We start from the raw sequence: 16,862 nt of genomic DNA on the forward strand, positions 1-16,862 counted from the left end.
TGTGGTTCAGGATCTTGGTATTTCTGTGCATTCAAATTACCATTAATAAAATGCAATTGTGTATGTTTTCCGTAGCTTATGCCTGACTATAACATAACCCCACCGCCACCATGGGGCACTCTGTTCACAATGTTGACATCAGCAAACCGCTCGCACACACAACGCCATAAATGTCGTCTGCAGTTGTGAGGCAGGTTGGTCGTACTGCCAAATTCTCTAAAACGACATTGGAGGTGGCTTATTGTACAGAAATTAACATTCAATTATCTGTCAACAGCTCTGTGGGACATTCCTGACGTCAGCATGCCAATTGCACGCTCCCTCAAAACTGGAGACATCTGTGGTCTTGTGCTGTGTGACACAACTGCACATTTTAGAGTGGCCTTTTACTGTCCCCAGCAGAGGGTGCACCTGTGTAATGATCATGCTGTTTAATCAGCTTCTTGATATGCCACACCTGTCAGGTGGATAGATTATCTTGGCAAAGGAGAAATGCTCACTAATAGGGATGTAAACAAATGTGTGCACAACATTTGAGCGAAATAAGCTTTTTGTGCTTATGGAACATTTCTGGGATCTTTTATTTCAGCTCATAAAACATGAGACCAACACTTTACATGTTGCGTTTTATATTTTTCTTCAGTATAGTAATCCACCCAAAACAGTAAACATGCATTGTTGATCAATGATAGGTGGCGACATCAGCAATTTATGAGCATGTAGTGCCTTTTGCTTCTAAAAGAAAAACAGATGAAGATTGTCTCTCACAATGATTTTCTTCCGACTTCAAGTTGCAGTTAGTGAGGAGCAACTGCAGTAATTTCCAATCGACTGCATTCAAAAGTTCATGACCTTAGATCACATGGTTGTTGTAAAGATCATGCAGTAGTGGCAAGTTGGAACATTTTTATACCCATAATGCAACGAACTTTGAAAGGATGGTGACCAACATGACAAAAGTGTCTCCCATTCAAATAGAAAAAAGCTAACAACCGGAGTTGCTTCAGCTAGAAGGTGATAGATAGGCCTAAAAGTATTTGTCACTTGTATACACTGGAGGTGATACGTAGTGTCCTACGTTCATGATCTGATGGATTTACAAAGCAGTATAGGAGGAATCAGTTTAGGCTTAGGTCAGAACCAGACACCTCTGAGTGTGCATGGTGCACTGCTGGAGTGCAACTCTCCATTTGGGCTGATCTGTGATCATGACCCCCCAGCACCTCCCCCGGTCAGAGGGGAATGAGGCAACCTCACAAAGTTACACACAAAAATACTTTATTTAAATATAAAATACATCGAATGGAATTGGTTGGAATGGTAGTGTTTTTTAAACATGCCCAACCCACCATCCCACAGGTCCAGCGATATGATTGTGATATTACTGTGCAGGACAGAGGTGACCTTTGCTGTTCTCTCTGCCACTGCTTGGAGGAGACTGCAAGGAGAGTGTGACCATAGAGATCCTATTACTTGTTGAATTTACAACTTGTCTAGGTACTTGTTGCATTAACAACTTGTCTAAATCCTATTGATGGGTTCTGACTTCTAAACTTGAATATAGGAAATATCCTTATTCATGTGACTGAGGGAGAGAGAGGAATGTAGAACGTTTACATTCTGTCAGAATAGGTTATTTGTTAGACATCAGGTATCTGATGGGAAGGAGAAGGGCCACAGTCTGGTACAAGTCAATAGGACAGCCGTGAGTTGGGGAAGAGTGAGAAATTTGGGCCAAGGTCAGGTCAGATGAAGTGAGGAAGAACAGATCTCACTAAAGTTCTGTCTAGCAACAGAGGTATATTGGCTGTTCAGAGGTGTAAGGAGAAGACAGCATAGGAGAAATGGTTCAATACCAGTACTTTCGTGAATATGTCTTGGTCTGTTCAGCTGTCTGACCTATTGGGTGAATAAACTTGCTTTGAGCTTTACCAGTCGTCTGTAAGTTTTTTACTAACCTAACACGATCATCAAATTAGATCAGCCAGTGCATGGCTGTGGATTGACTGGATTGTTTGAATGGAATGTAAGCATATTGGCAGTTTAATTTGAAACCTTTATGGAATCATTCATCAAAAACTGACTGGCTAGCTAGCTAACAAACATACAGTGCTGTGAAAATGTAAAATCAGCAAAAAATAAATAAACGTCCCTTTTTCAGGATCCTGTCTTTCAAAGATAATTTGTAAAAATCAAAATATCTTAACAGATCTTCATTGTAAAGGGTTTAAATACGGCATCCCGTGCTTGTCAATTAACCATAAACAATTAATGAACATGCACCTGTGGAACGGACACTAACAGCTTACAGGCGGTAGGCAATTAAGGTCACAGTTCTGAAAACATAGGACACTAAAGAGGCCTTTCTACTGACTCTGAAAAACACCAAAAGAAAGATGCCCAGGGTCCCTGCTCATCTGCGTGAATGTGCCTTAGGCATGCTGCAAGGAGGCATGACGACTGCAGATGTGGCCAGGGCAATAAATTGCAATGTCCATACTGTGAGGCTCCTAAGACAGCTCTACAGGGAGACAGGACGGACAGCTGATCATCCTTGCAGTGGCAGACCACGTCAAATATTTTTTTTTGTCACATACACATGGTTAGAAGATGTTAATGCGAGTGTAGCGAAATGCTTGTAACAACACCTGCACAGGATCGGTACATCTGAAGATGTACCGGGAGCTGCCGGAGCCGCCCGTCAGTCAGGAGCTGCCGGAGCCGCCCGTCAGTCAGGAGCTGCCGGAGCCGCCCGTCAGTCAGGAGCTGCCGGAGCCGCCCGTCAGTCAGGAGCTGCCGGAGCCGCCCGTTAGTCAGGAGCTGCCGGAGTCTCCCTCTTGTCCGGCGCTGCCGGAATCTCCCGTCTAGTCCGAGGTCGGCGGCGAGGGTCACCGCTCCAAAGGCGCCACTTAAGTGGGCCAAGACTATGGTGGAGTGGGGTCCATGTCCGTGAGTTGGGGTGGGCGTTCAATGTTTTTGTTCTATGTTTGCTATTTCTATGTGTTTGGCCTGGTATGGTTCCCAATCAGAGGCAGCTGTCAATCGTTGTCTCTGATTGAGAACCATACTTAGGTGGCCTTTTTCCCCATTTTCTGTTCAGTGTATGTCACCTTGCAGAACTGTTTCATTTCTTCCATTCACTTTGTTATTTTGTTTTGTGTGTTCAGCTAATAAATTAACATGGACACCTACCACGCTGTGCATTGGTCCGATATTTCATACTCGTCGTCAGACAACGAAGAGATCCGTTACATTATTTTATTATTATTTTTTTTTTATACATGGGAACGATGGCTCAATGTTGGCATTTCCTGCCTAAGTTTGCCAACTTTGCCAATTAAGTAATCATTAAAATAATTGGCAACATCATATGGTTTTGTGATGAATAAGCCATCTGATTCAATGAAAGATGGATTTGAATTTGTCTTTCTGCCCATAATACTGTACCATTGATCTTGCATTCATAATACAGTTAATTTTTCTTTTTGGTGAGTTTATTCACATAATTTCTCAATTTGCAGTACTTGTTCGTTAAATGAAGACCAAGGTGCAGCGTGGTAGGCGTACATTTTCTTTACATTTTTAAATGTTCTTCCAAAAACAATAAACAACTCAACTCGGAGGACCTGAGCCCTAGGACCATGCCCCAGGACTACCTGACATGATGACTCCTTGCTGTCCCCAGTCCACCTGACCGTGCTGCTGCTCCAGTTTCAACTGTTCTGCCTGCGGCAATGGAACCCCGAGCTGTTCACCGGACATGCTACCTGTCCCAGACCTGCTGTTTTCAACTCTCTAGACAGCATGAGCGGTAGAGATACTCTGAATGATTGGCTATGAAAAGCCAACTGACATTTACTCCTGAGGTGCTGACCTGTTGCACCCTCGACAACCACTGTGATTATTATTATTTGACCCTGCTGGTCATCTATGAACATTTGAACAGCTTGGGCCATGGTCTGTTATAATCTCCACCCGGCACAGCCAGAAGAGGACTGCCCCCCCCCATAGCCTGGTTCCTCTCTAGGTTTCTTCCTAGGTTCTGGCCTTTCTAGGGAGTTTTTCCTAGCCATTGTGCTTCTACACCTGCATTGCTTGCTGTTTGGGGTTTTAGGCTGGGTTTCTGTACAGCACTTTGTGACATCAGCTGATGTAAGGGCTTTATAAATACATGTGATTGATTGATTGATTGATTGAATCAGGCCAACAAATATTTTTATCATCATCCATATAAATCTCAGCAACATATTTTGTATAACCTCTTATATAGTATTTTAGGCCCAGCTTTTGGAACTGGCTTTCCTGGATATAGTCACTATATTGATAACACTGCATTAAATGGGTAAAGATACAGCTTTAGAACAAAGTTCTACAGTATTAGAAAAATGTGATATACATGTGGATTATCTTGTTCCTGTAGTGTTTGTAAACTTTGTAAATTTCACATATATTATTTAGATACTGACTGTTAACACTTACTGGCCTATAGCAACACCCCTAAAGAAAAGGCTTTAGATGTGCCAGGTGAACCTGCAACCACAACTCTTCAATAACACTCGACATAAGACCTCTAAGCATTACATGGTTCTGAATATATACAGCAACACCTCCCCCATAGGCATTCCTGTCTCTTCTATAGATGTTAAATCTTTGTATGGTTACTGCTGTATCATCAAATGAATTATCTAAGTGAGTCTCAGAAATGGCTAATATATGAACGTTATCTGATGTTAGCAAGTTATTAATTTCCTGAACCTTATTTCTAAAGCTACAAATATTAATATGGGCCATTTCCAGCACTTTCCTGGGTAGTTGATCAGAGATAGACATAATATGGAAAACAGCAAACAAAGCAAGATTTAAAAAATATATATATATACTCAGCAGTCATTAATCAGTTGGTGTGTGTAAGTATATGTGTGTGCTGCAGGGTTGATGCTACGAACCCATAGACTTCGCTCTCTCATCCCTTCCAGGCTTTTGGGAGGGAGGGTGGACAATGCTTACATCCGCTATGACAGGCTCAATGTCCCCACGCGCTCTGGCATCTTTCATGGCAGGGAGTTCTTTCCTCTTCTGGGGCACAGCTTCAGGATAGTATTGGTTGAGGAAGATGTACATTCCTCTCAAGTTCTTGGCTCTTTACAGAACAGCTACCTTGTCCTTGAACTTCAGGAACTTGACTACTATTGGCCTGGGCATGTTACCCTGGCCGGTGGTGGGTTTTCCAGTCCTGTGGGCACGCTCTACCTCAATCTTCTTGTCAACTCATTGAGCTGACCATGGGAGAACTGCAAACTGTTCTTCAGGTCCTGGACCTCTCTGATCAGGTCGTCCATTATTTTATTAAGAAAACCCTGCTAGCTTGACAGGCAGCTTGATAGGAAACTAGCTAGCTGCTATGCCAAGCAGCTCCTCAGATCCGGTCTTGGTCAGCTGGATCACTGGACAGATAGTAGGGGTCCCAGCAACTGATACCAACAACGTCGCGGGATCCAAACTCCAGAAGTAGTTAGTTAGTCACCAAACCTTTTCAAAAGACTTTCAAAACATTCCAAAACAATACATTTTCCAAAACAACAAACCAAGTTCTCCCTCATTCCACATTCCGTTGGTATGAGGTTTTTACTGTGGTGTTTGGTTTTCACAAGGCATAATGGGATCTATGTCGTGCAAAACGATGACTCAAGTTTGCCAAAAAGCACCTGGAAGCACCTGGATGATCATCAAGAGTCTTGGAAGAATATTCTATGGACAGATGATTCAAAAGTACAAATGGGTCACATTATGCCTGGTAGAAATTAAACACTGCATTCAACAATAAGAACTTCATACCAACGGTCAAGCATGGTGGTGGTAGTGTGATGGTTTGGGGATGCTTTGCTGCCTCAGGACCTGGATGACTTGCCTAATAGAAGGAACCATGAATTCTGCTCTGTATCAGAGAATTCTACAGGAGAAATCAGGCCACCCGTCTGTGAGCTGAAGCAGAAGCAGAAGCAGAGCTGGGTCATGCAGCAAGGCAATGATCCAAAACACATAATCAAGTCTACATGAAAATGTCTAAAAAGCCAAAATAAATCGAAGTCCAGACCTAATCCCAATTGATATGTTGTGGCAGGACTTGAAACAAGCAGTTCATGCTTGAAAACAAACAAATGTCGCTGAGTTACAACAGTTCTGCATAGAAGAGTGGGGCCAAAATTCCTCCACAGTGACATAAGAGACTGATCAACAACTACTGGATGTGTTTGGCTGGAGTAATTGCAGCTAAAGGTGGCACAACCAGTTATTGATTGTAAGGGGACAATTACTTTTTCACACAGGGGCATTGGGTTTTGCATAACTTTGTTTATGAAATAAATGAAATAAGTATGTAATTGTTGTGTTATTTGTTAATTCATGTTCCCTTTATCTAATGTTAGGTTTGGTAGAAGATCTAATAACATTCAGTATCAAAAATATGCAAAAGTATCGAAAATGTGAAATGGAGCAAATCATTTTTCACAGCACTATACATTCTTCAAATTCATTATTTTACACAATTTCTTATCACAGCACTGGCGAACCATGGTTGACCAATTCCCTGATCAAAATGGCTGACCTTCATACCATTATAAGAAGGTTCATGTCTATTCTAGAATTCAAATTCCTAATTCAATGAATGTGACCTGCAGAGCCAGAAGGATGGGCGGATGTCCGTCTCCCTAGCAACCAACCATTGTCCAGTGTCATAGATGTGAAGGGCCAATGTACGACCCCCTAGCCTGCTAGGCTCCTGCCGGTGGAGAGACACCTACTGAAGAGTCAGAAAGTTTGTGTCTCTGAGAGAGGGCTGTAGATTGACATGTGCAAGTGTAATGGTAAGGTGTGAGTGTCAGGGTATTTTCCAACATCTATAAATCTCTTTAGTGCTGCCACTTACCTGCATGTAGAGAGCATGTCTAAGGCTGGACACAGTGGTTGTCTGGTTCGTTAGTCCCCATTGACTGGTGTTCACCCGTGTTCCCATTATCAAACAGTTGGGAGAAAAAGATGCTTCTGAGTGTTGACAGATCAAAGGCTGTAGATCTTCTGAGTGGCAACAGAGTGACAGCAACATTCATACGTATACTTGATAATTAGGAGTACAAAACTAGGGTATTTGGTGCAGTGTGTGAAATGTTGTTAGAGTCACTGGCAGGGAATTTGTAACATGCAGTGGCTCATGAGATTTAAAGGGCAACTGCACTTCCTGATTTGGTCTCATTTTAGATTTGGTTCATTAAGAAATGCTAACGGCCATGACTGAATTCAAACGTGAGTTGGTTTGGGGGTGTGGTTTGATGTGGGTGTCTCTTGTGTGTGTTCGCAGGGGGGAAGAGTTAGCCAAATTATTTTGCCAATAAGCTTCAGCCGGCTCCTGTGCACACGTGGCAAAGTTGGCTCGACTTTGGATAGTCTATCTCTGGGGATAGTTAGGGACCATAAATAAATTACACAATGTAAATGGGACAATATTTTCATGTTGCCTTACTTTTTGTTGTCTCATTATATATATCAATGTTGTCGCTCTTGCTTCTGGTGATTCTCTGCCTCTACGCAGACGACACCATTCTGTATACATCTGGCCCTTCTTTGGACACTATGCTAACAAACCTCCAAACGAGCTTCAATGCCATACAACTCTCCTTCCGTGGCTTCCAGCTGCTTTTAAATGCATGCTCTTCAACCGATTGCTGCCCGCACTCGCCTGCCTGACTAGCATCACTACTCTGGACGGTTCTGACTTAGAATATGTGAACAACTTCAAATACCTAGGTGTCTGGTTAGACAGTAAACTCTCCTTCCAGGTTCACATTAAGCATATACAATCCAAAATTAAATCTAGAATTGGCTTCCTATTTCGCAACAAAGCCTCCTTCACTCATGCTGCCAAACATACCTTCGTAAAACTGACCATCCTACCGATCCTTGACTTCGTCGTGTCATTTACAAAATAGACTCCAACACTCTACTCAGCAAATTGGATGCAGTCTATCACAGTACCACCTGTTTTGTCACCAAAGCCCCATATACTACCCACCACTGCGACCTGTATGCTCTCATTGGCTGGCCCTCACTACATATTCGTCGCCAAACCCACTGGCTCCAAGTCATCTATAAGTCTTTGCTTGGTAAAAGCCCCGCCTTATCTCAGCTCACTGGTCACCATAGCAGCACCCACCCATGGCACGCGCTCCAGCAGGTCTATTTCACTGGTCATCCCCAAAGCCAACACTTCCTTTAGACGCCTTCCCTTCCAGTTCTCTGCTGCCAATGACTGGAACGAATTGCAAAAATCACTGAAACTGGAGTCTTATATCTCCCTCTCTAACTTTAAACATCAGCTGTCAGAGCAGCTCACTGTACCTGTACACAACCAATCTGTAAATATCACACCCAACTACCTCATCCCCATATTGTTATTTATACTATTGCTCTTTTGCACCCCAGTATCTCTATTTGCACATCCTCATCTGCACATCTATCACTCCAGTGTTAATGCTAATTTGTAATTATTTTGCCTCTTTGGCCTATTTACTGCCTTACCTCCCTACTCTTCTAAATTTGCACACACTGTTTGTTTGTTTATCCCATGTGTAACTCTTGTGCTGTTGTTTTTGTCGCACTGCTTTGCTTTATCTTGGCCAGGTCGCAGTTGTAAATTAGAACTTGTTCTCAACTGGCCTACCTGGTTAAATAAAGTTGAAATAAAAACAATTAAAACAATTAAATGCTTTCAATATTTCAGCATTGTTCACACCCTCTTTAGCCTCATCCCCACCCATCTCTTTAAGAGTTGAATGAAATTTTGTCGCTATCAGACTTGACATCAGACCTCCTTAGAGCAAAGAATATGAGCACATTTTCAATAAATATGTATGTGTTTGTCTGATTTGGACACAGATTATACCAAACAAATGGGCAGCTCAATTTGCATCGGTTGGTATATGTCTATTGGTTGTCCGTGTCCGACGGAAACGTATTTCTATGATGTATTTTAGTCTGTGCCAATTGAGTAAGTCTCACACAAATATGGAGCTGTATTCTCCACTCTCCATCTTTCTGTAGATATAAATGTTTACTAGTCTTCATGGCCCTCTCTGTATTGACTTTTAGCCCATATAATGCATCATGATGTGGTTATTATGCACTGTAAGACTTGTCTTATAATGGCTTATTATAAGTTCATAATTATCCCCAGTTTAAAAGTCCTACATAGAGACAACTTATTATAAACCTTAGGGTATTATAAGACATTAGAACTCCTCATACATGTATGTGACAAAAAATAAAGCATTACTATAGGATTTAGGTCAGTTATTGCCACAATTTCAAGAAGCTAAATGAATGTCTTCACAGATTTCAAAAGAGGACTGTTGAAAATATTTAAATTAACGAACATGTCTTTAACCCAAATCCCTGATCTGTTAGTCCAACACCTTTTCCGTTGCCCATAGCAGCAAAGGACATGGGCACGTACCCTCCTGCTTCCTCTATCCAGAACCTCTGGTCTCTCATGTAACTTTATCAGCAGGCTTCTATGGTCTGATTGAGGCACCATCCAACCCCTGACACCAGTGTAGCAAAGTTTAAAGAGGCAATCTGTGACTGCTCCACCAGTTTTTTGAATATTAAATGAATAATACCGGCCCATTGATTCTTGTAGAATATGACTTTCATGACCTTAGTCAAACTGTCGTACCCCATCAGAACCTGAAATATAAGCTTATTTTACTCCATTGTATGAATTTGTAAACAAACACTGTATAGCCTCAAAACACGGTTAACACTATCATTTTGATATCCTGCACGATCTGTCCTTGCATCCATAGCTCTATCTATGAATTTGAGAGTGGTTACATTTCTCCAGCCCCCCACAAAAGGGCCCACTTTGTTAATATTTGAAATGCAGATTGCCCCTTTAAGGTGGTCAAAAGGGAATTATGTAATTCCTTGTTAACTAACAAATATATTACCCCAAAAGACTATCACATACAAGTGAACATTTACCGAACATTAATGACCTCAAATTGTTTCATTACTATTTTAATGGGTGCAATCTCCTATTTTTTTTGTTGCTTTGCATAATAATATTTTCTCCCTGACAGCACAAAACACCAGGAAGAGATGGGCCATATCGCCCTGTTCAGTGAACAGTAGGCTATTTGGAGAGACAAAGGAAGTGTAGTCTAATCTTGTTATGACTCCCTCGAACAGTAATAACACTGGTATAAACTAATGGAGGGCACTTGTCTCAAAGTCAAAGTTTAAATGTTTATTTTATTTCGACTCGCCATATAATTAAACACGCGTAGAAAGTCGACAACGGCCGTATCTCTGTCATGTTGGCTAAAAGCGGTACATGAGCCATTATTCATCCGTTCTGGTACTCCGCTGAAGAGCTTTCCTGTGCGTAATCCCCGGATGAAGCTGTCATGGCTGCCATTCGCTGAGCTGTCAAGTCTACAAAAGAAATGTAAAAACCAACCGAAGTGTCGAACTATACATCGACGTAGTCCAATTGTATCGGAGCTTTACTCTGCGGTAAATATATTTCGGTTCACATATATTGATTGTATTAACTTTTTGTCATGCATGTTTTTCTTTCTACTTTCTCACATGAGCTGTTTATGTATATTTCATTCAAATCAATCAACTGGCATGTCAGCCAGCCGTCCAAAAGCTCATACTTCACAGTAAATGTTTTACCAGGCAGTGAGGCAAAGGTGATGATGAGTGATCGTCGAAGCAAAATATGAATTGTTTTAAAACAAATTAACGCGTTTGTTTGTTACATGTTAATGAAGCTTCTCAGTCAGTTTGTTTTGGTCAAGCCAAACAGCACAACATAAATGGCTGATAGCTTTGGTCTAATGCAAAGTTAACAGTAACATACCGTAATAACCTTTTTTTTTAGCGGCAAGCAATCAATTTAGCGTTGAGTATTTTCTTCGATTGAGACCCATAGGTAACAGGTGGGATTGTTTACCTGTTTTAATTGCAAGTTTGGTCCGATTTTGTGAATTGTAGCAAGTCCTTTGGTCAGTCACATTGAGAAACTTGCATGGCACATCATTTGAGTGAACAATAGCCTAATTGAGTTATACATTTAAATAGCCTAATTGAGTTATACATTTAAATAGTCTCAAATGTAAATAGTCTCAAATGTAAATAGGCTACATTGATTCTGCAACAGGTGGATCAGGTTGATTCATGATGTGGGTTGTGAGATCATGCACTACACTGGCAATTAGTCACACAGGTAGGCTACAGAGCAGTTTTGAATTGAGAATATTGCTAGTTTACTAGCCTTATAGTGAAGAACTACAGATGTGAACTACAGATGTTTCATGCCTATGTCTGTGGTAAGAACAAAGGCAAACACAACATAATTCTAGTTGATATAATTGATTAACAGATCAGGATCATTTGATGACCATTTCAAACATGCATCCTAATATGTTACTTTCTCAGGTCTGGTCTCTGTGTGGGCTGTAGACTAGATTCTGAGGGGACATTTGCATATGGTCTTTGATGGTTTCCAGTTTATAATGAATTGCTGGCTTGCAAATCAACGGTCTATTGCTTATTTTACATCTGTTACAGGGGCCTGAATTGACATGGATCCAGCTCATGCTGAATTAGATGTCCCTGCTGGAGGTAATATTAAAGTTATCGATGATGAGGACAAAAATTGGCACAAACGACTCCGTCTCAGGAAAGCTGCCGTTCAGCCCCCAACTATGCAAAGTGAAGATAAGCATGGGCCGAAGAAGATAGAGGACAAGGAGAAAAGCACCGAGCAGAGGTATTTGAAGAAGACACCCCTTAAAACACAAAAGAGTCAACATGTGACAAAGGTTTATGGAAATATACTTAGGTTTAGATGTTTTGAATGCAACGGCAGCACAGAATTCAGCCCTAATGACTTACTGAGGCACTATCAGGAAACTCACCCAGGAAGCCAACCAATCTTTCCTTGTGACATGTGCAGTTTTATTACACAGGAATTCTCCCACCTTCAAGTTCACCAATTAGGCCACAGAGACACTTTTGTCAGCTGCAACATATGCAACGACAATGTCCAGCACACTCTCTTGCAGCTCACCACACATTTAAACATGCACCACAGCTTGAATGGCCACTACACTTGCGAGAAGTGCAAGTTCTCCACCAGAGATGTAGGATCATTTTTGGAGCATATGTATCTACATAACATGGAGCCGCAAGCAGGTGGCATTTCTGATCATTCAAATCCTGCTGACCAAGATTTGCAGAGACATCTCATGGCCAAAACAGCACAATTCCCCTTCAGTTGTCAGTTCTGTGACTTTATAGCGCATCGAAAAGGTATCATCACAAAGCACATGGCCACCGTCCATGGTAAAGCGACAAGCCAAAAAAATTCATCATCAAGACTGAAGCACGTGGTGACAAGGAGTACAGTGAGGGAAAATAACTGGATGTCACAAGGCTGTCTTTCTCTGTCGGGGGAAGGATTCCTGGATAAATATTGCAGACTGTCAAATCCAGAGAGGGCTTTGGAGGAGACCCAGCAATTTTTAGAGAAGTCTGTGCCTGCTGAAGCTCTTAAGAATGTACTTTCAAATGTACCCAAAGCCATCACTTCCTTTTCAAACTGTGACAACTGCATGATATCCAACCCTGGATTCCCAAACACAGGCAAGGACCTCACTGTCCTCATGCTCAAAAACAAGATTGCAGTTCCTCCGAATGGCACTACTGAAGCAATTGCTTTCAAAATTGTGGAAGGCAAAAAAGATTTGGTTCTCAAGGTTACACCATCAGCAACGCAAGAGACCTCTGACACAACAAAGACGTCATTGTGTGTCACTGAGCAGGAATCAGAGAATATTGCTTCTCAAACTAGTGCTGGGGACTCCAATGCAAATGGATGCCAATCAAATTCAAGTATCCCTCCAAAGACCAAGCCACCCAGTTGTCCAGGATCATTCTTGACACCAAATGATGTTGCCACTATTTCAACCCTAAACGAGTTAGTAAAATATGATCAAACTCAAGAAAATAGAGAGAACCAGGAAACAAGGGTTGGCCAAATGCACAGACATGATGCAGAACCCAAAGATGTAAATCACTGTGAAGATACGGCAGAGGAAATCAAAATGTCGAAGTTGCCAAAGGAGAAAAGTAAAAAAGAGCAAAAATCCTTTCCTGAAGCTCTGCGCTCTTCCAAGACTATGGGGGACAAAAAAAGGGTGAGAAAGAAAGTGGTCGGCCCTAAAACTGTAGAGAAAAAATCATCACCAACATTAGAGCTCCTCCTGAAGAAGAACTCAGTTAAGGAAATGCAGTGGATGCCACAAGGTCCTCTTCCCCTGTTAGGACGAGGTTTGCTGAATGATTTCCATAGACTAGAGCACCCACAGAAAACTTTGGAGAAGTCGCATCAATTTCTTAAAAGAGCACTGTCAGCTGAAAATGGCAAAAAGAAGCTGTCCAAATGTCCCAAGACTGACCAGACACAGAACTCCAAAGTGGTCACTAGGTCGTCAACGTCAGAGGGAGGCCTTATTCCAAACCCTGGGCATTTCAGCCCCAGAGGTAACAACCTTAATAATATTTTAGTTCCTCCCAATTGCACTACAGAGGCCATGGGTTTAAAAATGGTGGATGGGAAAAAACATTTGGTTCTTAAGGTTATACCATCAACAATGCAAGAGACCTCTGACAAAACAAAGGCATCCTTGCATTCCATTGAGACTAAGGAAGACAACAACACATCTAAAACTTGCACTACGAGCCAGAACAGTTTAGTCGTTGTCGATAATTCTCATGTCCTGGATGGCCAAGATTGTCCAAGGTTAGGCTTACCTCGTGTATCTAATGGAGCCAAATCAGGTGGAAATGATTTGGGCCAGATGACGGAGGAGAAGTTGGAGGCTGTGAACTATGACCCAGAAGGGGTTGGAACTACAGAAGCTCAGGTCACCATGATGTCTCCCTCCCCCATACTCCATTTCCTTACTTCCCCACAAGGTAAACAAACCTATCTTACTGAAATGTATAACACCTGATTTGTTAAATGTATTTCCAAATATTTACTTCTCGTTACCTGTCATGCATGACTCTGTCCATGCCACTCTACGCTTTATCGATAGGCAATAAATGGAGTCAACATTCCTGTAGCAGTTCACTTCCCTTTTTTACTGTACTAATTGTGCTTTGTTCTCGTGTTGAATATTTCAACAGGTATAACGAACTTGTCAGAGAATCCGGTCGACACTCCAGACATTTGTTTTCAGGACGTTCCTCCCAATACCACGCTAAGAGATGTAGGACAGCAGGAGGGCTTTGACAGGATTTGCCTCTCACCACAGACAAATGAACAGACAGTTAAAGGAAAGAGGCCGGGTGAACCGTCCACAGAAGACTCTCCTGAGCCACTCTCAAAAGCCTTCAGGAAAGTTGTGGGAGAAGAAGAGGCCTCACTAGCAGCCGCACATCACTGGGAGCTAGGCCCTAGAGATGTGGAGAGGACCCTGAAGCTGTTGCCATTAAGTCCCACTCAACTCATAACACGTCCAATAGGAGACCAGCCTGTTGTCGTGCTAAATCACCCAGACACAGACATTCCAGAGGTCACAAATATAATGGAAACAGTCCACAGGTACAAAGGAGAGGTCCAAAAAGTAGTGCTGTCTCAGAAAACATTGAAGGCCCTTGCAGCCGTAGGTCGTGATATGTTTAGGGCAAATGCCCCGGCGATTGAACGTGTGTGCCCTGAGAGCAGAGTGAAAGAGAGATTCATCTTGAAAATGAAGCTGAAAAAGATGAGCAGAAAGAAGTACAAAGTGGTGAACGCAGTCCCGCGCAGCACTGAGCCTCTATTAAGATTTAGCTGCTGGTTTTGTGGCCGAGCCTTCAGTGATCAGGAGGTCTGGATTGGCCATGGCCAGCGCCATCTGATGGAATCTACTAGAGAGTGGGAGAAGCTGGAAAGTGAAAAGTCATAAATGTCACCTACACTGGATACAAAGTTGAGAAAGGTGCCCATGTACAAAAGCAATGGACAGAAAAAATACTAGATGGAAATGATCTTAATTTATTAGAGAAATATGTTGCTAATAAGGACTTAATAAGTTTCCAAAATCAATATAACTTCATGTGAGTTCTTCCAAAGTACAGGCCTCAAATAATAGGGCTCTAGTCATTTTTGCATTTTCCGTGGCTCAAATCGAAGTATTTAATTTGAAACCCACTTATGCTTTAGTGCTATCATTGTTTTAGATTGGATGCAATCAATTTGTTTTTTCAGTTATTGTCTAGCCAAGATGCAATGCTATTTAAGTTGACCAAAGTACACTGTCATAAGGCATTTGTCACAGAACACTGTAATAAGGACACAAATTAGGCACACTCAGAAGCTCTAAACATGAAAATGTAACGTTATACGGGTATGTATAGTGTGTGTGCTAAGATGATTCATTTGGGAGGGGATGGCAGGTTTGCCTTGTTACTAGGCTATACCAACATTGTTTAAAAAGCTATTTTATGTTTATTTCTGATTTGCAGATGTACACTGTTCTTTTTTTTCTGTGATTTGTCATAGAAAAGAGTGAATGTGTTTGTATGCATATAGTACTTACCAAAAATATGAATGGTTTCAAATCTAGTAATTTTGTTAAGTTAGTCTGAGCTAGTAGCAGGAGTAGTCCAAAGAATATACCTTTTTATAATTTGTATAATATTGTATAGGATGGCTGACTGATGGCATTTGTGCATATATTTTAAATTATCATCTGTTTTTTAATTGCACTATGAACGGACAGTGAATATTTCTTTCCATTACTTCACTTTATGAATCTTATGACAGTCTTGATATGCATGTTTTTGCATGTATCCTTATGTTCTGATGATCTCACGGCATCCATGGCAAGGGATACTTTTACAGTAGTTAGTCAGCCCAGGTCAAGGCCCAAATCACAAATACATGTAGCACATCTTTCTGAGCATACCCTTTCCTCTAGTCACCCATCCATTTATTTCTTCAGATCAACAGAAAATAACTGGTTTGTAGTAGTATTGATAAGTCGGAGAAAGAAACACAATTCTGACTTCGAAAACATTTGTTTTTCCACCAAGTGCCTAACCTTTTCTGTTCCACAATGAATATGTATTTATCTTGACACACACCTGGTAGAATTATGTGTTGAACCGATCAATAAATACGAATAGTTTGAAAATATATGTGTGATTATTGAACATATACAGGTGTAGGATCTTAGTTTTTCTCGATTGATAAGACACTTTTAATTTAACTGGGGTCCACTTGACCTCCATCAACCTAATGAGCACAACAGTATTATTTGGTGTAAAACTGTAAGTAATTTCTAATTGCTTTCACACACAATGCAAATGCTAAGCACATTTTTGCAAAGCAGCAAATACAACTCTTTACAAATGACTCTAAACTCTGTTGAGTTAATTATGACAAACAAAATTAAACATTTGGTCACAGCTGATACAAATTACTCACATGAATGTGAACCTGTGTGCAAAACTTATTTGCTAAATTGTTCAATCAGCAATCAGTCCTTATTCATGACTAAAATAATTTATTGGAACGTTGTGCAACGATTGATTCATATAACTTTTCATTCGATGACAAGTTGTATGTTTTGATGTACAGTTGAAGTCGGAAGTTTATATACACCGTAGCCAAATACATTTAAACTCAGTTTTTCACAATTCCTGACATTTAATCCTAGTAAAAATACCCTGTCTTAGGTCAGTTAGGATCACCACTTTATTTTAAGAATGTGAAATGTCAGAATAATAGTAGAGAGAATGATTTA

At 41.2% G+C, this 16,862-nt stretch overlaps 1 protein-coding gene across 1 annotated transcript; it reads left to right on the top strand.

Annotated features, from left to right (window-relative positions):
- The first annotated feature begins 10,177 nt into the window (after positions 1-10,177).
- LOC118369541 (zinc finger protein 518A-like) lies at positions 10,178-16,382 on the top strand. Its single transcript, XM_035754002.2, has 3 exons — positions 10,178-10,569; positions 11,632-14,043; positions 14,257-16,382. Exons 2-3 carry the CDS (start codon positions 11,646-11,648, stop codon positions 15,018-15,020), a joined length of 3,162 nt encoding a protein of 1,053 aa, XP_035609895.1. The 5' UTR covers positions 10,178-10,569; positions 11,632-11,645; the 3' UTR covers positions 15,021-16,382.
- Positions 16,383-16,862: the final 480 nt, after the last annotated feature.

Source organism: Oncorhynchus keta, chromosome 36 (genome assembly GCF_023373465.1).
Source record: "Oncorhynchus keta strain PuntledgeMale-10-30-2019 chromosome 36, Oket_V2, whole genome shotgun sequence".
Lineage (NCBI taxonomy): Eukaryota > Metazoa > Chordata > Actinopteri > Salmoniformes > Salmonidae > Oncorhynchus > Oncorhynchus keta.